This window comes from Apis mellifera, linkage group LG12 (assembly GCF_003254395.2).
Source record: "Apis mellifera strain DH4 linkage group LG12, Amel_HAv3.1, whole genome shotgun sequence".
Taxonomy (NCBI): Eukaryota; Metazoa; Arthropoda; class Insecta; order Hymenoptera; family Apidae; genus Apis; species Apis mellifera.
Window position 1 is genome coordinate 5,525,244 of NC_037649.1, and position 24,898 is coordinate 5,550,141.

A 24,898-nucleotide genomic window follows, 5' to 3' on the forward strand; every position below is an offset into this window, starting at 1 on the left:
CTCTTTTTTTTTTTGAGGGGAGAGAAGGTTGGTTAACAGTTGAACGTGTAGACAATTCGCCACGTTCTTCGGTTAAGAAACAGGAGATTTCCTGTCTTTTTGAAATTCTCTATTTTTTCGGCGGAAAATGGAACCTCTGGTTAAGAAGAATGAGATGAAACCGAGGATTTCGAACGTAAAAACGCGAGGATAAGCACAGGCAATACAATTTTAAATTAATAATTATCGGCTGTTGTCGAGTAGACTTGTCGAGAATCAATCCATTAATAGTTGAATTCGTGTCGTGTAAATATATAGATATCAATTATTGATTTCTTAAATTATTCAGAAATAAAGATCTTATTACTTATTATGATATAATTAAAGTTATTATTCGATTGTACTTGTTGTATGTTTGATTAAGTTTTTGATTGAAGGACTCGATTGTTTATTGCATAATTACGTCGATATTGTTGATAAAAGGCTTCTTGTCGTGTCATGCAATATCTTTTTCACTTTCTTTTAGAAATAAATAATAAATTAATATCGTAGATTGTTGAAAAATAATCCAACTCTCGAGTGCTTCTTATTACTTTCTAATTAAATTATATACAAGTATTACGTCTTTCTTTCTCGTTTTCTTAAAAATAATAATATAAAAAAAATGTTGATACGATTATTATTAAAAAACAGGGAAGATAACTCGAAGATAATCGAATTGGATAATTAATTGGAAGATTGAAATTGTGATCCAACAATTGTTACAATTAAATTCGAATCTTCGATTCTTGCATATGATTCTCTCTTTCTCTCTCTTGGAGAAATCATTTAAAGTTCACCTTTCGACGACTGTTTGTTGCCTTGTCTGGTTGCGAATCCGTGAGCACGTTTGCGTGGCTCGAGAGGGTGGTAATCCTGTTAGGAAAACTTCCCTCGTTTCGTTCGACACGATTTACGAGATCGTAGTAGCGTTTGAGCACTTGGAGATACTTTTGAAATGGGATAAAATGGAATTCCAACCAAGATTTCTGTTACATTACAATCACAAATTTCACCGAAATTTTGTGCGAATAAATTAATCTAATCCGGACAAATTTTCCTCACAAATTTTAAACAACGAACGTGACAAATCTTTCGTCGTAAAAATACTTTGAATCGTCTCTTGCAAAACACTTTTATCAGAGATTCTCTTTCAGAATTAATTCATTCTAAGAGGAATGAATATAACGCAAAAAAAAAGAGCAAGCCATCAACTTGTAGAATTTTCCTCCTCGATCGATATCCGCGTCATCCACCTGACTCGACGACCGAGACTCCAAGTCTCTCGTTTCCCCGTCCCCCTTTTCACGGTTTTGCCTCGCGATATTTACGAGCGACAACGAATTTCCGACACCGAACACCCATGGAAAACTGAATTTTCCGCCGTGCCTCCGCCGTTTGCCTCCTCGAAATGTCTGCCGCCTCGTCGCATGCATTGTTTACCTTCACCACTCGTCTCGCGGCGGCTACACACACCAACGCGCAACCGGCCTCAACTTTGATAAAGTAATCCGTTTAAGCGATTCTCGGCCATTTCCAGCCTGCTGCCCACGCGCCGATTCCCATGATACCGGCCACCGATACCGCCTCCTACGCGTAAATTAATCCCCGCCGATGTGCTCGGCCCCGCCACCAGATATCGAACCGTTTGCAAAGCGACACGATGCGTTATGTTTAATTCATATATATCGATTCGGTATCGATACACCTCCTCGTTATTGAAATTGGAGCACGTGTCCGTTCCTCAGAGATCCCTCGTGTAGCTTCTTGTGAATGAGGAGGAAGAGGATCGATCGAGAGAAGGATCTTGGATGTTTTAACGAATATAAATGGAATAATTAATAATTTGATCTTTGTGAAAAAATTCTCGATATTATTAATATATAAATTCGCAATATAGTGGGAAATGTCCGTCCTTATATCCCTCATATAGCTTCTTGTGAATGAAGAGGATCGATCGAGAGGATCTTGGATGTTTTCCATTTACGTATTAACAAATATAAATGGAATAATTAATAATTTGATCATTCTGAAAAAATTCTCGATTATATTTTTTTTGTAGAATAATTTTGCAATATAGTGGGAAAAGTCCGTCCTTAGATCTCTCATGTAGCTTCTTGTGAATGAGGAAAAGGATCGATCGAGAGGAGAATCTTGGATGTTTTCCACTTAACGGATATGAATGGAATAATTAATAATTTGATCATTCTGACAAAATTCTCGATTATATTTTTTTTGTAGAATATTTTCGCAATATAGAGTGGGAAATGTCTTAGAGATGTGTAGCTTCTTGTGAATGAGGTGGAAGAGGATCGATCGAGAGGAGGATCTTGGATGTTTCACTTAACGAATATAAATGGAATAATTAATAATTTGATTTTTGTGAAAAAATTCTCGATATTATTAATATATAAATTCGCAATATAGTGGGAAATGTCCATCCTTAGATCTCTCGTGTAGCTTCTTGTGAATGAGGAGAAAGAGGATCGATCGAGAGGAGGATCTTGGATGTTTTCCATTTACGTATTAATAAATATAAATGGAATAATTAATAATTTGATCTTTCTGACAAAATTCTCGATTATATTTTTTTTGTAGGATAATTTCGCAATATAATGGAAAAAGTCCGTCCTTAGATCCCTCGTGTAGCTTCTTGTGAATGAAGAGGATCGATCGAGAGGAGGATCTTGGATGTTTTCCATTTACGTATTGATAAATATAAATGGAATAATTAATAATTTGATTATTCTGAAAAAATTCTCGATTATATTTTTTTTGTAGAATAATTTCGCAATATAGTGGGAAATGCTTAGATCCCTCGTGTGAATGAGGAAGAGGATCGATCGAGAGGAGGATCTTGGATGTTTTCCACTTAACGAATATGAATGAAATAATTAATAATTTGATCATTCTGAAAAAATTATATTTTTTTTGTAGGATAATTTCGCGATACAGAGTGGGAAATGTATCGGTTTGAAATTTTACTCGAATATTCGAAGTTTTCATCAGTTTACATTACATACGTTTTCGTTCGTTCGAGCGAAAACTCGCAGAGCTTCCCTTTTCCCAGCTTTGATCGCCTTTTTCTCTTCAAAACCCCCGTTTGGCTTCCTTGACCTTATTCCGTTGGCGCTTGCCGCTCGAACGGTCGCACGATATCTATCTGCCCGCTTGCGCCTTATTTTCTTTCCTTCTTTCTTTTTTCACTGCCCTCCGGGAAAATTGTTTACAACTGGCCGTATTATGAAATATTACCGTTGTCGTGCGCTCGCGAAAGTCGTTGCGAAACCGAGCCTTACGAAATGTTATCCCCGGCCGAGTTAATGGGAGACGCGAGTGATCTTGAATAATGATCGTCGAACTACCACTCTCTTAGTCGGTGCACGGCCTGTGAAACGATTTAACATTGATCCTGATGGGGAAATAGGGGAGGACGGAAAACGGATCGTTTGGACGGTGATTTTTCAGCGCCGGTGGAAGGGAGGGGGAGGGCATGCATTAGCGGATCTTCACGAAATTCCACGAGTCGATTTTATTATTTTATTATATTTTAAAAGGAAAAATTTTAATGTTATTCATGATATAATTATATGATACGTGAGCATGAGACGAGTTATTATTATCGAAGATGATTTTTTTTTAATTGAGAATAATATATTATTCGTATTTTTAAATAACAGACGATCTTATAAAATTGTTACAAGTTGGATTCTCGATTGAGAACTGGTCTTGTATTATCGAGCATGTAAAGCGGATGAATGATCGCTTGATCGATAAGCCGTGTCCCGGATTCGAGACGAAAATGAGTGATGGCGGACGTGGTTGGTCGGTCGGTTTGCCTTGCGGAGAATTGAAACAAACGATGTCCAAAGTGCGATTATTCAACTTTGACAACGAGTTGACTGGCCGCGTCTGTTGCGGAGGCGTTTTCGAGGAACGGGCGCAAAAAAAAAGAAGATGGAATTGATCGATTGGATTGTTTCGCAGACGTTAGAAACTGGATCTTTCGTCTATCTAAAGTTAGATAGATTTCTCTTCCCTAACGTGGTAGCGTGGCGGAGTGAGAAACCTGTTCGAGAAGAGAAGCAATTAGTGGAAAATAGCGTCGATTGTTGCAGCCGAATCGGTTGATGCAATGAATCTGAACCTCTCGGAATTTTCTTTTTTTTTCTCTTCTTCTGAAGATCTGTTATCTTTATATAATAGCAATAATAATAATAATAATATCGAATTAATTTGTCGATTAGAAATATTGTTCTCCGTTAAGTTAAGATCGGATCTGAATTTCTTATTGCACGAAATAAATTCCTTTTATCGACATTTTTTTCTTTACACGTGCACCATGCAATTTAAAGATCGTTAGAAATAAAATTTCTCGCTTTCTTGCTTCACGCGCAATTTTTAGAAAATTAATTTGCTCAATCCAACCGTTTCAAGATAAAAGTGATCCATTATATAACTGAGAATAAAGTCGGTTATACGATATATTCGTAATTAATTAATTCGTAGAAATTAATCTTAAATTGAAGAACGCGTCGAGTTTAAAAGTTAAAACGATCCCGAGTGTTAAAAGTTTAATCGCGTCAGAAAACGGATTCATCGACGATCATCGGAATAGATTGGACGTGGTTGACACAGGGCAACGGTTAAAATTAAAATGGAAGTGAACTGTAATTTCCTTCTATGCCCGGCACACTCGTCGAACTTCGAGAGTAATAAGTTAATAATAGGTTACCTTGCAAGGTCCACGTGGCGGTAACGAAGAACAAGAGGGTGGAAATCGATTGGTGGAACTCGTGCGGAACCGTATAATGCAGTGTAAAGAGATTCAAAGTAGCGGAATTATGAAGGAAATTCTTCCAAAAAAAAAAGAAAAAAGAAATCGAATCGAGAATATTTTAAAACGAATAGTGAACAGACGAGAGAGAGAGATAAATCTCGGAACAGAAGACGAACGATCCGTGTAATGAATATTTTAACGATGGATTCGATGTTAAGGTTGAATTTAAACGACGCGCAAATCCTGATTGTGTATCACGACGGCGTGAAAAATATTTCGACCAGGCCTCTCCATCGAATTCGAAGCGTGTTAAACTCCGGCACAAAAAGTTAGCACGAAGGCACGCACACGTGTATCGGAGTGCGCGCGCGCGTACCAGCTTGGGGCGAGAGCAAGTCCTCGCCGCGTGGCGAGCATTTAAGCCACGGCTTAACCCGGCTTAAAACGTTACTCGGCTCCCTCTCTCGTACTTCCGCCACGTTCCGTTGGCCAACCGCCGCGCCACGGCTTTTAATCGAGCGCCACCGGATTATCGCGACTCGCAATCTTCGCCCGACCTTCGAGCGCGCCCGACGGTTCATTCGTATTCGAGCCTCGATCCCGATCGGGTGATACGCGTCTCGGGAATTATAGCGTGTTATTCTTCCCTCTTATGGATCGTCGAAACCGTTTATTTATTATTTTATAATAAAATTAATAACAATATAAAGTTAATTATTATAACAATATAAATATCGAGATAATTATAATATCAATATTCTTATGTAGTTCAAACGCGTAAGAATATTCAATATTAATATTTAATGTATATATAATACAATATAACGTATCGTTATATTCGGATAAGTGAAAATTAAAATTTTCATACAAGAAAACTTGAAGAGAGAATAAAAATATTTCTATCAAAATCTAGTGAGAATATAGAGGAGGGTGTACCATTTAATTTGCTTTTTGTTTTATCCCGATATCTCGATCCGTTGCCGAGATATAACGATTCAAAGTTTAATGTAAACCCGCGACCCACTGACCTATATTTTCGCGACACACTGACCTATATTTTTTCCAGGAATCGCAGCTGATGTTTGGGATAGGTCAGTGAGGCGAGGCGCGAGCGAGAGGTCCGAGTAAGCGACAAGGATAAAGATAATAAAAGATTAAAAATTACCCTTCTCTTTACACGACGATATCTCGGCAACCGGAAGTCGTATCGGGATGAACGAAAAAGCGTTTTAAAGGGCAAGGATCCGCGCTTCCAACGATCGCTCATCCGTTGACCGGAAGTGATTATTTTCGGAATTACAGCGATTCGAATTTTTACTAATTTTTAATTCGGTTTAACAGGGTTTAAGGTAACTGATGAAAAATTACCTTTTCTTTATACGTGGATATCTTCGAAACCGGAAGTCGTATCGAGATGAGTGAAAGAGCGTTTTAAAGGGCAAGGATCCGCGCTTCTAACGATCGCTCATCCGTTGACCGGAAGTAATTATTTTCGGAGTTACAGCGATTCGAATTTTTACTAATTTTTAATTCGGTTTAAGGTAAACGATCAAAAATTATCTTTTCTTTATACGTGAATATCTTTGGAACCGGAAGTCGTATCGAGATGAGTGAAAGAGCATTTTAAAGAGCAAGGTCCCGCACTTCCAACGATCGTTGATCCGTTAACCGGAAGTGATTATCTTCGGAGTTACAGCGATTCGAATTTTTCCTAATTTTTAATTCGGTTTAACAGAGTTTAAGTTAAACGATCAAAAATTACTTTTTCTTTATACGTAGATATCTTTGGAACCGGAAGTCGTATCGAGATGAGTGAAAGAGCGTTTTAAAGAGGAAGGTTCCGCGCTTCTAACGATCTTTCATCCATTAATTAGAGATCATTATCTTCGAAGTTATAGCGGTTTAAAGTTTTCGTTATTTTATTAACGTTTAATCAAGTTTTAAAATAAATTACAAATTTTAAATTAATATATTTATTTCTGGAGGGATATTTTAATTGTCTTTCTAATAATACACGGTATATTAAAAACATTCTTCAAAATTGATTTACGTGGTTTTTCTAATTCGATAACGGAAAGATTAATTTCCGAAAATTTAATCAAGAATTTTGCGAATACTCTGCGTATATTTATTACATTATATTTATATTATATAAATATAAGTTTTGACCAAACTCTGGCTTCGAAAATTCGAATCTTTCGACGGACTTCCACGTTTTCTATAGAGAATCCACCGAGTACATACACTTGCTCGTTTAACTTGTTCGTGGATTAGAGAAGTCTCGATATTTGATTTCCACGTTGAACTGTCGAAGATTTTGAACTTTACGGAATCTTGATATTCTTGAAATTTGCTCGAGAATCTCACCGAAAAGATCTCTCGAGAATCTCGTGGAATAGAGTAAACTCGAAACTTCCTTCGATAAAAAGTGTCGATCTCTCGAACCGCGTTTAACTCGCAATTACGTTTAATAACAGATCGATAAGTTGTACGTGTGCCTTGCACGAATCGCGATTCTGCAATTTTATCTCGTCTTCAAATTCACGAGCGCGTTACAGAAACCAGATGACCCAATTATATCGGCGAACAGTTTGCTCTGCGCGGGAGTTGTAACGAAATTACACTGGTTCTCTATTACGATGATGGTTGAGCCCGTAACTGCGAATAAATAGGTGTATCGCAAGCCTGATGGATTTCCAAAGATCTCTCTTATCGAATTCAACAAGCGAGGATTCCTCCCTAAGTCGATTCCTCTGGAAACTCTGATTTCTCCAGAGACTCTGGCAAAAGGGAGAGAGAGAGAATCAGATTGTCCGAGAAACGTTCGAGAATTGAAACATCTCGATCTTTTCTTTGCCTTTCGAGTATTCATTTCTGCATGTTTATCGTCCACCTGTGTATCATATCTTGTCGCGATAAAATAATTTTCTATCTCTTGGAATATTCGAAAATCAAAGTTATAGATAAATCTTTTTCGACGAAAATTTAATTAACGTATGCTCGAAAGTATATCAATTGAATTTTTTCAAAATTGTGTTTGCACGATATAAATAGAGACTGTATCGTGTTCTATGGATAAAAAAGAATAACGCGTTTATTATAAATGTTTTATGAATCTATTAGAAATTTAAACGCGAGAAAATTTATATATAATATATAAATTATTTCAACTAAAATATTCATATCGAATATTTATCTCTATTTCTTCGAAAACTTAAATTTGCTTAAACGTCTATAATTTAATTAATTAGAAATATATAAGTTATTTTAACGTTACTGCATAATATGCAAAGGAAGGTTTTCTTTTTAAAAATATCAATCTATGAGTATAATTTACTCTCAACGCGTGATTTCTAATCGAAAGAACTTTGTCTTCGCCGTTTCATATTCTCGAGACTCTTTAAAGTAAAAGCTCTTTTCAAAAGTTGGATGATGATGACCGAGTTCCAGAACTCGAAACACGTTTCTATTACTGTCGTGGACAAAATTAAGTGGACAATGTTAAGAAATTTATTGTTCAGATACAATGAAATGAATTTGAATTTTTCAACGTAGAATGTTATGCGAATAAAATTATAAAATCAGTCTCTGTAACTACTCACACGTACTTGTTTGTATATTGGCGAACTTTAAACCGTGGACACGTAGAGAGTTAACGGGAAAACAATATAAATAAACAAATATCGGGATTACCTTGCAAATGTATCAGAGCCGCCAGTATTCGCAGAGCCTTCGTATCGGAAAGTTTATAATATAATCGTGAAATAAACATGTCTGATAAAAAACGAGAAATCTAATCGTATCTGATTGCAAGAACGATCAAAGTTATCGTTACATTGGCCGAAAATATAATGTTTCCAAGAGTAGTGTTCATAAAATTTATAAAAAGTATTTGGAACACGTAATTTACGCGATCGAGGATGGAAGGATTGTGAGAGTATCTCGACGTGATCCAACGATAACATGGAGAAATATCGTTGAGCAGCTTCGATTAAATGTGTCTTCAAGGACTGTAAGACGAAGATTAAAAGAGGTAGGTTTAAAGAATTGTGAATTAACCAATTAAAGAAGAAAAAATATAAGTAAGCCAGTGTCGTTCTGGAGACAAGTATATAAAAAAAGAAATAATAGTACCTACTTTTCATTATAGTTGAATTTTAATGCTTCGTGTATTCATATCATATTTTTGTTAACTTGTTCAATAAAATTGAATTAGCTGCTCGCTAGAATGTGTCCACTTAATTTTGTCCATTGTCCATGTAAGTGGCTCTTCTTTGACGTAGTTGAAAACTGTTATATCTCGAGCAGTGAGATTCCTTCCCGATTGTGAAACTTTTGGAAGAAGTTTTGAGAAAATAAATCAAACGAAGTACACTTGCCAAATATATATATATACTTTGTCCGTTCCATTGAATTTAACCACTTTACATTCCATCCTAATGTATGAGTACAAATCTTCCCTCGTCTCATTCCCTTCGCATTTTCAAACACATCCACAATATATTTAACGTAAGATCTTCCAATTTACAAATATCAATCCCTTCTAATTTTCTAATTCTTTTAAATCGTTGGAAGGATAATATCAATTTAAAAAATCTGCTCAATTATCTTCATTATTCGTTCCATGCGTGAGAAAAACGGAGAGAGTTGGAGCTGCGTTTAGGAGAATAAAAACGAAAGGAAGTCGCGGAGTGGAGAGGAGGAGGAGGAGGATGGTTCGAGGAGGGCCTTTGACGGCGCGCGAAGGGGGACCCAAACTAACCAACCCTTCAACTTGCTCGGTCTGCAAGGGTGCGCGCGATATTGATTCTCGCCCACCACTTCCACCAACTAGTTGTGCTACCTGTACGCGCGAGTACAACATGGGCGAATCATGGCGTTGGTTCTCCTCTCTCCTCCGTGTACACGGACCAAGTGTTCGTCGTCTCGCACGTCTCGATGAGCGTCACACGGAACGATCGAGCGCTTGGTCGTCAATCGTACCTCGCAAACGTCTCTGGTAATAATCGATGACGATCGATCCCGTTCGAGCGGAATGTTTCGAGAAGGGGAGGGGGGATAAAGGGTTCTATCTTCGATCACCCCTCGATCCGCCTGTGAAACGCCCGTTCGATGGGATTCGGAGACCGTTGATGCCTCGTTACACACACACAGAGAGAGAGAGTTTTGCTTGGAAATGTGAATCGTGATACGGACGTTGATAAATGGGGGATCGGGCCTTCCTTGTATTCCGTTGCAAGTCGTTGTTGTTCCAGTTGAACATAGTTTTGGGGATGACGTGGATCAATAATGACGATGTTGAATTAGCCGTTGACGAAGATGTAGCTTATTCGCTAGGTCGCGATAATTAAATGCGAATTCAATCGAAATCAAAATTCGATAGATTTTGGAATATGGAGACAATAATTAACAATATTGCTTTTTTCTCGTTTATTTGTCATTTAATTATAAAAGGAAATCTCTTCGTTTTAAATATATATATATAGATATACTCACGTGGAGTTTGTATAGCTCTGATGCAAGAGTAAGTTGTCTAATTTGAATTCTCTTTGCCTCCCTCCTCTCGATCTCATCACCTCGCCGCCGTTTATCAGTTGTATCAACCGAGCCGCGTTTAATCGAGCCACGAGACGAGTCGCGAGGTTCCTCTATCAATCCCGACCGTTTAGGATCGTAACTCGTCATCGGCCTCTCCGAAGAATCTCTCCCCTTTGCAGTTCCGCGCGATGATCTTATCTTTCATGAGCCAACGAGATTAATAACGCGAGATCACGCTTCGAGTCGGTCATTGGAGAAAATAGGAACGATGGAAAGGCAGGCAGAGAGAGATAGAGAGGGGGGAAGGGAGAAGGGAAGCGTTCGTTCGTAACGGACAAATACAAGACAATGAAGATTAATGTTTCGACCTGGTTCCCTGGTAGCCGACAGCACCGTGCGAACTTAGTTTTCGTTAATCTTCGGGGTCGCCCGTTGCGGTTTATGAGACGTGCCTTATTTTCGAATGTCTCATCTGCGTGAGGAACCCGCGGGGAATATATCTCTCCTCTCGTAAGATCGACGAGAAACGTTCGAAACACTAGAAATTAAGCTTTCGAAGCTTCGAATTTAATTAATATTACGTGTAATTTAAAGAATCCATTCTATTAAATATTCTAAGTGTTCGAAATGATTTATTTAGAGAAATACTCAAAGCTTATCTTTTCGCAAAGAATCAAACGATCAAAGTAATCGAGATAACAAATTTGAAACGATCTAAATCCATTCTCTCCGGACTTGTCGTAATTAAATTCGTTCTGTTTGCAGATCAGCAGTCGGCGTGACATGGATGTGAGCTTCACGAACGTATTAGAGGGGGCTCGCCAGTACTTCCAGGGACTGCCGGTACCGAGTACAGGTAGTGCGACCGCGTCAGCGGATCACGGTCTCGCGACATCAACGAGCTCCGCCTCGTCCGTATCGTCGTCGCACGACCATGGCACCTCCTCGTCCGTGGCTCCTCCGTCCCCGGCACCACCCGCACCGCCACCACCACCGCCACTATCGCTACCGTCGCAATCGGCTTCGAGCGGCAACGCCAACGATCAAGAAACGAACCGATATCTCGGCGATGTCAGGCCGTCGTCCGTGGACAACGCGGCGACGAGCAGCAGCTTCTGGAGCCCATCCGTCGAACCTTATCCACCCCAGCCGACCAGGGTCGAAGTTCCGGACACGAGGCCAGGCGACGAGGGATCTCCCATGGAGGCGAGCTCGTCGTCCTCGAGCATCATCACCCTGACGGAGATGCAACCGGTATCGGCCTCCAATCGTTCCTCCTCCGCGTCGAACTTCTCTCAGAAACAGCCAACAACCTCCTCGTCGTCCAACAACGATCCTCTTCAACACCATCATCACCAGCATCACCATCAACAGCAACCAACGACCGCGGCCGCGCCGACCTCGCCCCATCTGCATCAAATGCAACCGCCGCAGCAGCCCAATTCCCCGGGCCCCGTCTACCAACAATTGAACCCCGTCTCCAGAACCTCGTACTCGACCGCGGAGATATTCGCCTCGACGCACCAACCGACTTATCAAACTGCCAACGATCGACAATCGCAGCCGAGCGCGCCGGTCGTAGCACAGAGAACCCAATATTACCCCCGCTACCACCATCCGGACATAACCAAGAGCGCCCCGGTTCCGTTCACCCAGAGCTCCATCTACCAATCGTCCACGGTCGCAGCGGCGTCCACGTCGACGGGGAACGTGCAACCGGCCACGAGGCCGACGCCTGTCGAGCAGAGCAACCTCGCGCCCACGCAAGGCCAAGGGCAGGAGCAGAGGGTGCCGCCTAGTTCGTACACCGGCAACATCCCGGCGTCGAGTAGCTCGATTTACGGCTCGTCCTCGGGGACGCACAACTATCGCGCGGCGACGCAGCATCAGCAGAACCGATTGACGAACCCGTCGTCGTCGTCCACGTCGTCGACGTCCTCGTCGTCCTCGTCGAGCAGCCAAGCGATGGACAACAACAGGCCCTCGCATCAGGAAAGATCGCATAGCTCGCGCGTCTCCTCGTCTCCGTCCTGCTCGTCGGTGAACCCGTGCAGTCCCCGCCACACGGCCAATCCCTCGAGTCACATTCCTTCGTCTTCGTCGTCGTCCGCGTCGTCGCTCTCTTCGTCCACGTCGTCGTCGCCCTACCAGAACCTCCCGGCGCACATTCCTTCGTCTCACTTGCCATCCGCCGGGACCATGATACCTCCTCCTCACCACCAGCACGCCCAACAGCAACAACAATCGCAACAACAGCACCAGCAGCAACAGCTTTCTAGTCGAATAAACGCGTCCCCTCATTCGATGGCGTCCAGCTCGTACGCGGGCCGAATGATCGTGCACGGGACGTCCGCACCCTCCTCCTCCTCCACCCCCTCCTTCTCCTCCTCCTCCTCCTCCACGAGTTCGAACCAAATGCCACCACCACCGGCGGCACTAGGCGGTTATCACCCCGTCGCCTCGCCCCACGACGTTCCGCATCACGCCACCCCCTCGCCCCACAGACAATCGCCCCACGTGTCCACCCTGCACAATCCTCACGCCTCTCCTCATCACACGCCATCCCCGCACAGCGGCTTCCAGCCGCACTCGCCGACTTATCCGCCCCCTCCGCCCCCGGCCACCTCTCACTCCACCCCACACTCCTACCCTACCCTGCCCCCCATCACCTCGCAGCACTATCAGCAGCCGAACGCGGCCGGCTACGCCGCGAATCCGTACGGATTGCCGCCACAATCTTCGTATCATTCCTACCAAAAGAGCCCTCAACCGGCGGCGCAACACACGCAGGCCAACTATTACTCGCAATCGAGCCGACCCCAACCGAGCCAGCAGCCGTCGTACGTCCAGCAGATGTCGATACAGCCGCAGTCGATCTGCTCGGGGAACGGGAACGCGAACGGCGCCGTCTCTTATCAGCCGAGCAAACCGGTCGTAACGTACAACGGGGCGGACGGGGCGAAGAGGAGCTCGATCGAGGTGCCCTACGCCTCGCCCTACCGCCCTACCCAGCCGTCGATCACCGGTCAGAGGAGCGGCAACACGCACAACCTTCCGCCCATCGCCGCCCTGTCGTCCTATCATTCCAACAGGCGGGAATCCGCGAGCAAAGGGCAATCGTCGGCGGTGCAGAGGCAACAACGCGGCTACGGAACGGCAGCGGCAACGAACAAAGTTTCGGTCGTCACGCCGCCCGCGTCCTCGATGGCGGCGGCGCCTCAGAGGTTGGCCGAGTATCCGGCCACCCTCTCGGCCATGAATCACGCGATGCCCGTGAACGGGAGGACGAACACGGTGACCAATTCCTCGTACAGCAGATACAACACCGCCCAACAACAACACGGTTGTTACCCGAGTTACGCGACCACGATGGCGCCCAGCCACCAAGGCAGCAACTCGTCGAGCACCACCGTCACCTCTATAGGCCACTCGGCATCGAGATCTTCCGTTCCATCGGCAACGACGATACACGGTTACCAGACGGCCGAAGGGAATCGCGCGGGATCCGGTTATCACCATCAACCCGTGAGGGGGAGCGAGGATTACGGGTACAAGGAGTACCCGTCCTCGTATCAGAATTCGAGCGCCACGATCCAATCCACGGTCGCCTCTTCCGTGGCAACCTCGTCGCCCCAGACGAACGGGGTGAGGAAGAGGGAATCCCCTTTGGACCTGTCCGTGAAAACGGTGAAAACGTCCGCCGACTCGACCGCACAGGACGACATCGAGACGATACCCACGATGGAGAAGCACGTGAGCAGCACCGGAGGAGGCACGGTGATCTCGAGGAGCAACAGTTCCAGAACCATGCTCCCCCCTCCCCCGCAGCCTCCTCCCCCGCAGCCGGCCTCCTACCCTCCTACCTACGACAACAGATTGTCGGCCGGTAACGCGAGAAACTTGCCGCCGACCAGCGCCGTACGAACGTCCACGCCTGTTTGCGCGCCGAAGGTCGACTTCCTGCCGGACTTCAATTCCGCTCCGTTGCGCCACCACCACGGCCAACAACAACCGCACGAGAATACTCTTCAACGGAGGAGCTCGACGCAGCAGCTCTACGCCCCGCCCCCGCAGCCTGTTCCCTCGCAGCATCCTAACAATACCGCTCCACTGCCCCACATGTCCACGTTCAAGAAGACTTCACTGCCCACGACGCAGGTTTACGAGCCGGCGCCGCCCCCACCGGCGCCGCCCTCGTCCTCGTATCCGACGAGCAACGACACCGCCGCCAACGCCTCGAGATCCTCGAGGTATCCTCCGTCTTCGATGATGGACCCGGCGAGGATAGGGCCGGCCGCGGCCGCGCTTCCCGTACAGGATTACTCGCCGTCCGACTCGTCGAAATATTACTTGGACGGGAGAAGCGGCGGCAAGTTCGGGCAACCGGCGGCCCAGCAGCAGAGGGAGAGGACCGCGACACCCTCGAAGAGGCCCGGGGAGACGATATACGGGGCTGGGGGGCCGAACAAGCAGCCGAGGCTGGACACGTGGATCCAGCAGAGATTGTCAACCGCGAAGGCTCTCTACGAGCAACAGAAGAGACAGGAGATGAATCTGCCTGTCCCGTTGCCGAATGGGACCCTGGTCGCGCAGCAGAATAGTTACGAGGTACAGAGGTCGGATAACGGTTACGCGTCGTCCGAGTCCAGGTATCAGCAACCGTCTTACTGTGATAAGAGGAATTACGGAGCGGAGCCGAAGGCAACTCACGCTTCGCCGCCCTACGTCCATCCGGTGATCACGAAACCTGCGAGCGTTCATTCCGCGCCGCAACAAACGGGGCAAGCGTCCGTGTACGCGAATTACAGGCAGGGCCAGAAAGGTAGCGGGCCGCCGACAACAGGTGGTGCCAGTTCCGGGGGGCAGGCGACGGCCGAGCCGCCTAGCAACACCGGTGCCGATAAAAGGGTGCTCAGCTTGTTGAGGAACAGCTTGGAGAACAAGCAGCAGAGGGAGGAGCAGATGAACAGTCAGCAACCCATCCTGGCTAATCATAGTCAGCAAAGTTTTCAAAATAAGGTACGCGCTCGACGCGAGAGTGTACGTGGCGCTGAGAGTTTCGATTTGTTAGCCGCTTGTTTTTCAGGGTATAAACTTTCGATTAATATTAATTGGAGTAAGTTTGAAAGCTTCTTCCGAGTTAAGGGATATTAAGTTACTTCGTGGCGAGGTAGATAAACAAGCCTGGTGAAAATATAAAAACGGTTCTTGAAATTCTCGACAAGTCAAATATATCAATTTCTTCGTTCGTCCCTTTTTCTTCGTCTCTCTCGAGAAATTCTTATATCTTTATCCTTTAACGTTTATCGATCTTTAACTTAACGTTCCCTTCTTTCAAAGTTTCTTGCATTCGTTTTCAACGCCGTCTCGATACATCGATCTCGATTCTTCCCTGGAAAATCTGCCAGTCGAACGTCGAATAATCATGCTCGTCTTCCTCGAGGATCATATCCGAGAGAATGACGGATGTAACGAGTAACGTTCCAGTGGTGGTCTCAGAGGCGGTGAGAACTGTCCGTTATCGTACTCTCTAACGCGTTGTGTTCCCTATTCCCAAAGGTTGTTGCACCGGTCGAGCCCAAAACGAACATAGGAAGGCACAACCTGTCACCATTCACGGCTGCAAGCTTACTGGAACGAAACAGCAACACGCCGCCCCATTACAAGTTCCATGTGCCGAGAGCGGTAGACTCGATCACTCAGGAGGCCCCCCGTAGTTTGTACGGCTCGAGAGTAAATTCATCCGCCACGCTACCTGGCAAGGAGGCACTCCTGGGACCCCGAGGAGCCGAGAATCAGATTCACCGTGACAAAGACGACGGCCTCGCCGCCATATTGGCAGCGAAAATCAGAACGAAGGCGGAACTGAAACAGGTGAACTTATACGCAATGTATTTAATTCCATTTTCCTTTTCGTTTTCTTTTTAATCTTAAATTAATTTTTATTTGATTCGGAAATGGATTAATAAAACTTGTTTTTGATTCTCTTCTTTTTGATACTTGAAGGTGGGGACCGGTCAATTTGCAACGAAACCGACCAATGTACCCTCTCAGGATGCATCGTCCACTCCAAAAGGTAGAGATTCTGTTGATTGATTCTTTCTGTTGAAAATTCAATTTATTTCGTTTCATCTTGCGAAACGATGTTTGTTCTATTTTAATAATTATAAGAGATGTATCTTACAAAGTAACTCTTATTTATTATCGAAACTTGTTATTTTATTTTACACGTCGATGATAAATTAAAAAGAGTAAAGGTAATTAGTCGATGTTTTTTTAAAGGAGGAAATTATCGGAAGTTGAAAGGTTAATATATTTATTCGAAGATCGATACTCTATAAATATTCTTGTATGAAATGTTGATTTTCTTCGTTTTTCAACCTGCTTTCTTAAAATAATTTGTATTAAATTTTCGTATTAAATCTATCCTGATTGATTAGTTAGAAAATTACATTGATTTTTGATTAAAATATATATATTATAACAACAATTTCATACAGTAATATATACCATTGGATATGATTAAATTCATTTTATAAAAATGATCTTATTTCACATTTTAAGGATCATACGTTGCTTTAAATATTTCTCAAATCTCAACTCAGGAAACTCAGAAAATTCAAATCCACTTTCAGAACAAGACAGCGCCGCATCAACGTCGACACCTCAATCAGGCTCGTCTGCAGGCAGTCCTCCAAAGTTGACCCGCGAAAAAGTGGCCTGTTTACCGCCCCGAAGACGCCTGTTCTCCAGAACGGAAGAGGAGAACATGCCGGTGGCCGCGACGGTTCCGGTTCCGGCGCCGCAGCCTGCGATCGCTTCGAGCGTGCCGGCGCGCGCCAGCGGGTTCAGAAGCTCGTCCGAGACTTCGGTGTTCGACTTCAGAGAGAGCGATTCCGAAGGCGAGATGCCTGTTCTCGAGCGGCAAACGCTCGAGGAGATGAGGAGGGACAGAAAACAGCTGTCGAAGGTACAGCCACCCGTCCCACTGAACGATGCCATGTGCATGGGCATGACCTCATCGTCGGATCTCGTGAAAATAGAATTGAAGGTAACGTTATTTGCGTATGGATGTTTCTCCCGTGATTCGTTCCTGTTTGGTCGAACAGCCTTGAAAAGCAACCGACTGTTTAATCGGGTTTAGATCATCTTGAACGACTCGTGAAATTGTCTTTGAAAAAAATATCACTTCTGTTTCAATATAATGTTTTAATCTCTTTGTAATGTGAAATAAATTGTAACAAAATTAATTGTAAAAATTAGTTTGAGATATAATATTGTATCCCAAAAAGATTAATCTTCTGGGGCATACAAAAATAAATTGATAGATTTCATTTATACAAATTCATTTATTTCTACAAAATGAATGGTATAATTTTAAATATAGCTATAAATAATTTACTAATAATTTTGAAGAGCAATGTAATTAGAAAACTGCGATGAAAATTATTACTTGATGTCATATTTTTGCTCGACACAATTGCATTAGATTCATCCGTTTTCAGGAGAACGACAAGATCACCGAAGTAGACACGTTTTGGTCTAGTACGTGCGACAAGTTTATGGAACAACTACGAACCGGTGACGCGATGAAGAAGCGTGGCCGCAAGAAAAAGGTCAGTTGTACTATAACCTCGAAGCTCGAAGATGCTGGGAACGACAGCAGCAAAGAGTCGGACGCGAACACGTCCCAGATCAAACCTGAGGACATCAAGAAGGAGATTCAGGATAACGATTCGCCCACAATGGACAGCAAGGACGAGTCTCCGGAGGTGACGAAAGATGACGAATCGTCGGAAACGAAGGATATCAAGGTTGAGGTGAAGATGGAGCCAGAGATGAGCAAGGACGACGAGGAGAAGAATTCCAGCGACGATTCGGACGAAGTACCGTTGATTCGACGAACGAAGAAGAAGACGAAGAAGGACGACAGCGATTGCGAGGAGGAGATAATATGCAGGAAGAGAAGGGTGCGCAGAGGAAGCAGAATTAAATTGCAATCGTCCAGTGGTAGCGAATCTTCGAGCGAGGAGAGCGACGGCAGCACGGAGTTTGGTCACGGTTCTTCCGTGGCTGACAGGCTGAGGGCTAGGAAACGGTGCGCCAACAGCAGCGCAGAATCCGAAGGGATGAAGCTTAGATCGAGAGACGCGACGCCGCAGAAATCTAAATCGGAGAAAGAATCGAAATCCTCCACTTCGAAAACTTCTTCCCAAAAAGGAAAGCCGAAGCCTCTTTTCGGAGACGGGAGCGATTTTAGGCCCGGCTGGGAGGAGGAGGTTTACGTGTACAAGAAATCCTTGAGGATGCCGCCTAGATTGATCACAGTGTCGAAACCGTCCAGGTTTCACAGATTGTCTACCTCGCTGCCTGATTTGGACCCCGGCTCTCCAGCCTTGTCTGTCTCCATGGATAGTTCTGATGTGTATCTGAACAGGAAGAAATTGGTCGACAGCGACGTGGAGTCCAATTACAGTTTTAGCACAACTGGAATTGGAATAGGAAGTAAGATCGATGACGAGGAGGCTACGTCGTCCACGACCATCTCGTGTCCGCCCAAAGGTATGAAGCACTCCAAGTCGGAGAACAGTTCTATCGTTGATGTCTTGGCTCAGAAGGTTGGTACCAGTAAGAAGGAGCAGAAGAGGAAACAGAAGGAGAAGTTGGACAAAGGTGTAAATAAAACGCCGCAGAAAGGCAACAACGAACCCGAATTGCTCCCTACTCCAAGTCTGACACCCTTGGTGGAATCGTCCAAATCGCCTAAGGGTAAATCACCTGTCAAAGATAAGTCGTTAAAAGCTATCAAAATGACAGATTCGTTCCTGTTCGGTTTCCGCAAGGAAACTGTGAACAACTTCCGTGATACGTTTAAGAATAATCACGCTTTGCCGAACGAGTTCTCCACATTGGTGCTTAAGAGTAGAACGAGAACAGAGACTAGGGTGTTGAAGAAACAGGCGACAATTAGAGAAGTTTTCGGCGAGGATAGGCCAGCTTCGGCACCACCTATGCAAAATCACGATGATACCTCTCAAGACGACGATTCTCAGAACGAAACACCAGAGAATAGATTGAGCAAAGAAAGGAGCTTGAAGCAGAAGGTGGTTTCGAGGCTGAAGAACGCTGGTATTTTGAGGAGTCACAAGGCGATTATGAACTCGAAGCATCATCTGTTGATGAAGAGGCGGAAAGACTTGTTGAAATCACTGGCTGAGAAGAAGCTGCGACATTTAAAGACTGAGACGGAAGAGGAACCGGCACAGGAGGAAACAAATGATGCGCAGGAGACGGAGAACAATGAGCTCGATGACGAGACCAATGAATCAGAAGTTCCTAATAAGAAGAAGCTTAAATTGCGGACAAGCAGGCGGAAATTCCGCTCCGGATTCGATTACATTCGCAAGAAGAAAAAACCTTTGAAGAAGGATGAGACATTACCCAAGGAAAGAAAGAGGGTGAGTTTTTATGAGTATTTTATAAACAATGATATTTTGATCAATAACTATCGTTCAAATCTAAAGAATTTATATAGTAGAATCATTAAAATAAATTATTGTTTTCTTATTTAAGAAATTTTATGTTTTCAGATTGTTCTATTTTCAACAACTTATATTATGATATATAAATTACATGATAAACTCTTTTAAAGCGAAAAAGATTCCTTCCAAAACCTTTATAAAAAGGGTATATTAAATATATTAACAGTTTATTATGTAAAATTGACTGTATAATTTAATTCTAGGTATTTTTGCCAAATAAATAATTTTCAATGGATTCAATAGCGTGAATATTCATACTTTTTTTTTTATTTACATTAGAATATTTGCTTTACAGCAAGTGTTGACGAGGCCCAGTCCAGAGTGCGTAGCAGATATTCAGTCGGAAATTAGAACCTGGGTGATCAAAAAGGGTGTAGGTGAAACGTTGCTGCACCGTGCCGCCAGACTCGGTTATACGGTAAATATTTATTGAAAAATAATTCACTCGTTGAAAATTCAATGGCAGCCCCATGTGAAATATTCATTGGTAAACATTTGAATCTAAATTGCATTTTTGCATCGTGTTGGATGTCGCAGGATGTCACCGCGTATTGCTTGGAAAAGCTAAATAACGCGCCGAGTCCGAAGGACAACGCGGGTTACACGCCTCTTCACGAAGCGTGTTCCAAAGGCCATCTCGAAATCGCGAAATTGTTGCTCGCATACGGTGCGAATGCGAGTGAAAGTGCCAATGGTGGAATAAGGTGATGATCAACAAACTCGAATTTTATAAATTTTATTTCCTCTCTTTTCATTTTCTTTGAATTAAAAATATATTGAAATGATTTGCTTTAACGCAGACCACTTCACGAGGCAGCTGAAAATGGTGCTACCGAACTCGTACGCCTGCTACTTTCCTACGGCGCTGATCCCTTATTAGCCACTTATTCCGGACAAACCCCGCTAATGCTAGCAGCAGATACCGATGCCTATTCGATCCTAGAACAACATTTAGATGATATCCAGGGTCGGGCGAGTACAACGTGGTCTTTTGGCGGCCCGTCATCTATTTTTGGTACGTCCTAGTTTCTAAGAATCTAATCTCTTGTCAGGTAACTTGTTTTTTTTTTAAATATCTTCCTTGTACACTCTATTCTTTTCATAGTTTATCAATTCTTCTTTATATAGATCACCATCTCTCAAGCTTGCAATTATACAAAATTGAAGAGAATTAAAATAAGAACTATAGTTTATTATTCGAATGTATCAATTGAATAAATTGAAAGCAACTTATTCCTTTTCAGACCTCGAAGAAACAGGTTATAATCCCCTCGACGATCCTCCTATGGACAGTCCTGAACCCGAACTAGATGAAATCGAGGTAGAGACGGGTGATGTGAATCTGCCAGTTCTCTTTACCCTCACCAACGATCCGGATAAATGGATGCTCCTCCAAGACTTGATGGCCGCTCTTCGAATAAAGAGTAGAGACGCGTTACTCCGTCAAATAAATCCAAAGGCTCACTCCGGCCCACCAGCCATTGCCCATCGTGACGTGATGAAAGAATTAAAACTTCAAGATTTTCTGGAACAATCCCGTTGCTGCCATTTGCTCAGTGGTGGCGAACGAATCAACGTGAGGGGGTCCAAGGTGACTCTGATCAAGTACAACGACAAAGTAAGATCTCTGTTGAACGTGGAGAAGGTGGTGATCAGCCTGAGGTGACAGGAGGCGCCTCTGGGGCAGTCATCACCCCAGGCTAAACCGTCGACTTCCGCCTCGAGGGAACTTCCGAAAAAGAGCTCGAGCGTGTCTCCCAAGAGACAGGCCAGAACGCGACAGAGTAACAAGACAGCTGCCACGGATTGAACGTGAATCTGAAAATCTTGTTCGCTGTGAAAAGTCGCTCGTTTGAGCCGTTTCGAGTCTCTCGTTCGATGAGAGGCCAGCTTTTTTCCTCTCCGATTCCGCACGACGAGGCAACCGGGGTCGAATGCAAGGTGCGAAAACTACATTTAAGCTTATACGATAGGGGAAGATCGTTCAATAACAGTGCTTTCTGACACTATTTAGCAGTATTTATTGACAAATGTTCTCTACACGGTGATATTTTTATGGATAATTGAATCCTGAATAATGGTTTTTCGATACGATGATTATTATCTTGTTCAATGATATCATACTGTCCTGATCTTGTATAATAATATTCGTTCAAACATTCAATCCGAAAGCGAGGTAATATTTGAACGATCCTTGCGAATATTTTGGAATCTGATAGGCGTCCATGCGCTTATTTTCATTCACTCGATTATTCGTTATTGAAAGAATCGATACTCATTGTCGAAGAGAATTTGAAACTGTGAATGGTAACTGCGTGCGTTCTCAATTGAATCGATTATGATTGTTTCGTTAAGTTAACAGAGAACAAACGTTGAAAATTATACGAGTTATCGAATTATTAGTACGTTGTTAATTTCGTTTTTTCTCTGTCTTCCTTTCTTTCTTTCTTTCTTTTTTTTTCTTTTTTTTCTTTCTTTCTTTTTTTTTTTTTTTTTTTTTTTTTTTTTTTTTTTTTTTTTTTATTAGTAATAAGTCGATTAAAGTATAATTCGGTTTACGCGTTTACAAAGATTTAGATTTAAGCAAGCGTTTATTAATCGTCGAAATATGGAGCATTTACGTTTTTTTCTTTTCTTTTCTTGTTTTCTTGGGATGTGCAATTTCGCGAGTCCACTTTTTCTTGTTAAATGATTACCGATTAAACGCGATCGATCAGCGCCCCTTAGGTCTGAGAAACGTAAGAAAAATGGATCGACCGTGTAATAGACACAGTGTGCAATAATTCTCATCGAATTCGCGATGATTGATCCTCGAATTAGCGATTTATTTTGCAAATAATGTTCAATTGTTAGCTCGTTGGAACCGAGAAAGTAATCGACGCGTTCACTGTTGTTTTACTTCTGCTCTATTTCTATTTTTTTTTATCATGTTCATCGTTATCACGTATTATTATACGTTGAAAATTACTTTTTTTTTGTTTTCATCTAACGGATTGGTGCAATCCAATTGATCCAATTTTTGTTATCGATTTAATATAAGTGTTTCATTTTTATGTTTACTATATTATATATAAATATATATATATACATTATAGCGAAAGAAGATAGAATGAATATGTTAAAGATTATCATGTTCAGCAGTGAACGTGTTTAAAGGATCATTGATGCATTTAAACTAGACTTTTTTCATTTATATGCGTCGATGGAACCGATCTCTACGTACTTATACTTTCGGAAGCGTGTCGAAGCATGTCGAAATAGAATGTTGAAAAATAAAAAAAAAAGAAATTTCTACTTGTATCATAGATATCACAAGCTTGAGTTGTTTAGCAAAAAGCATGCTTACGCGCTTTCATTTTGTGACTCCGTGTACAGAGGATTAGTCGTTCTGATCAGTCTCAGGGAAATATCCGTACGCGTATTCTCGATATCCTATGCGTTGCATCGATTCGAACAGGGATACGACCAGGCATCGTAAAAAAAAACTAATCGATTGATCTGTAAAACGATCGTCAAGATGTTGTTATTTCCTCGTGTACAGTAGACAGAGAGAAAGAGAGACACCGTTTCGTCTTCATACGTTGAACGATCGTTCCAGATCGAGATCGAGATCGATCGATGACTGGTCGCTCGCTCGCTTCTCGTTTTTTTTTTTAATTTTATTTAGCTGACGATTTCTAAACGAATATTACCGATTATACCGATGTCGTGGACAAGATGGTGTGATTTACACGTGTACATACATATTTTCGAATAAAAATCTAGCGTCATCTGCCGTATGTGTGGCGTCGAAGAGTACCGGGTTCTTTTGCAGATGACAATTTCCGTGCATCATCCATCGTGGCTGTTTAAGGAAAAGAATGTTTGAGATGAGATTCAAAAAAAGAAGAACATATGATATATAGAGGAGAGGGGAAATGAGAAAGTTGATGTAAAAGTAGATCGAGGATGAGTCGAGGCAGAAAGGAAATAATTGTACGTGTAATGTACCTTTAAAATGTAAAGTAGATATCGAATAATAGTGTAAGTAGCCTGGAAGAACACGACACTTGTTCATATTAATTACTATAATCGCGTATAACACACACATTTGCGCACGTGTAATTGTATAAGGAAGGGAAAAAGAGAAAAAAAAAACCAGCGTTTTAGAGTTAACTTAAAAAAAGAATATTGTAATTTCAGCGGAGAAATAATCGAATAATATGCTGTTTAAAAACGTATGTATATATTACACGCAACACGACAAAACACAAAAGATAAAAACACTTTCTCGCAATATAATAGGGGCTATCGCAGTTACTACCGCTACTAATTATTAATTACTATTACTATTACTACTACCGGTCACCGATTACTATTACGAATACTACGATTACCGCTATTACTATTACTATTTGCCACTACCAATACTATTAACTATTACTACTACTGTCACGACTATCCGCTTTTTTTATTGTACGATATATACATAATACCGAACTATGAATGTACATTTTCTTAGCTGTAACGTTTCCTCCTCCTCCATTGTAATTTATACTATATTATATTCGAGGATACTTCTAAATGTGTTAAAAGAAAAAAAAAAAAAACAAACCGCTGCTGCTTTACGAGAAGAAGGAATTTTATGTGAGAAAGAACAAAATATATTATATATATATATAAATATATAAATATATATGTATATATATATACGTACATATATATATATATTTTATTTCAGAAGTTTAGTTTAATGGATATATAATGTTAAAGAAAAAAAAAAAAAAAAATAACGCGAGAAAGAATACAAATTAAATTCTCTCTGTGATTCGTCTAAAGAAGTGAAATTAAGGAAGTAAAACAAAAGAAGAAAAAAAAAAAAAGAAAAACAAGAAAGAGTTATGATTATATTGATTAATTAGTATTATTATTGTCATCGTCATTTATCATTGCTCTGTACCGTCAAATTTACCGAATAACAATACAACCGACCGACAAACTCGATTTTCGTAATGAACTCGACTCGTGATTTTCTTTTCGC

At 42.3% G+C, this 24,898-nt stretch overlaps 1 protein-coding gene across 4 annotated transcripts in view; it reads left to right on the top strand.

The window, feature by feature from the left end:
* LOC408374 (mucin-5AC) overlaps positions 1-24,034 on the top strand; it is a 275,329-nt gene extending 251,295 nt beyond the window's left edge. For all 4 annotated transcript variants that reach the window (XM_006562228.3, XM_016915347.2, XM_006562231.3 and 1 more), the window contains exons 4-12: positions 11,102-15,355; positions 15,896-16,210; positions 16,343-16,412; positions 16,972-17,387; positions 17,842-19,794; positions 20,174-20,296; positions 20,416-20,582; positions 20,679-20,893; positions 21,123-24,034. In XM_006562228.3, coding sequence (XP_006562291.2) covers positions 11,120-15,355; positions 15,896-16,210; positions 16,343-16,412; positions 16,972-17,387; positions 17,842-19,794; positions 20,174-20,296; positions 20,416-20,582; positions 20,679-20,893; positions 21,123-21,544 — 7,917 coding nt within the window. In that variant the 5' untranslated portion in view covers positions 11,102-11,119 and the 3' untranslated portion in view covers positions 21,545-24,034. The remainder of the gene's footprint in view (positions 1-11,101; positions 15,356-15,895; positions 16,211-16,342; positions 16,413-16,971; positions 17,388-17,841; positions 19,795-20,173; positions 20,297-20,415; positions 20,583-20,678; positions 20,894-21,122) is intronic.
* The last annotated feature ends 864 nt before the right edge of the window (positions 24,035-24,898 follow it).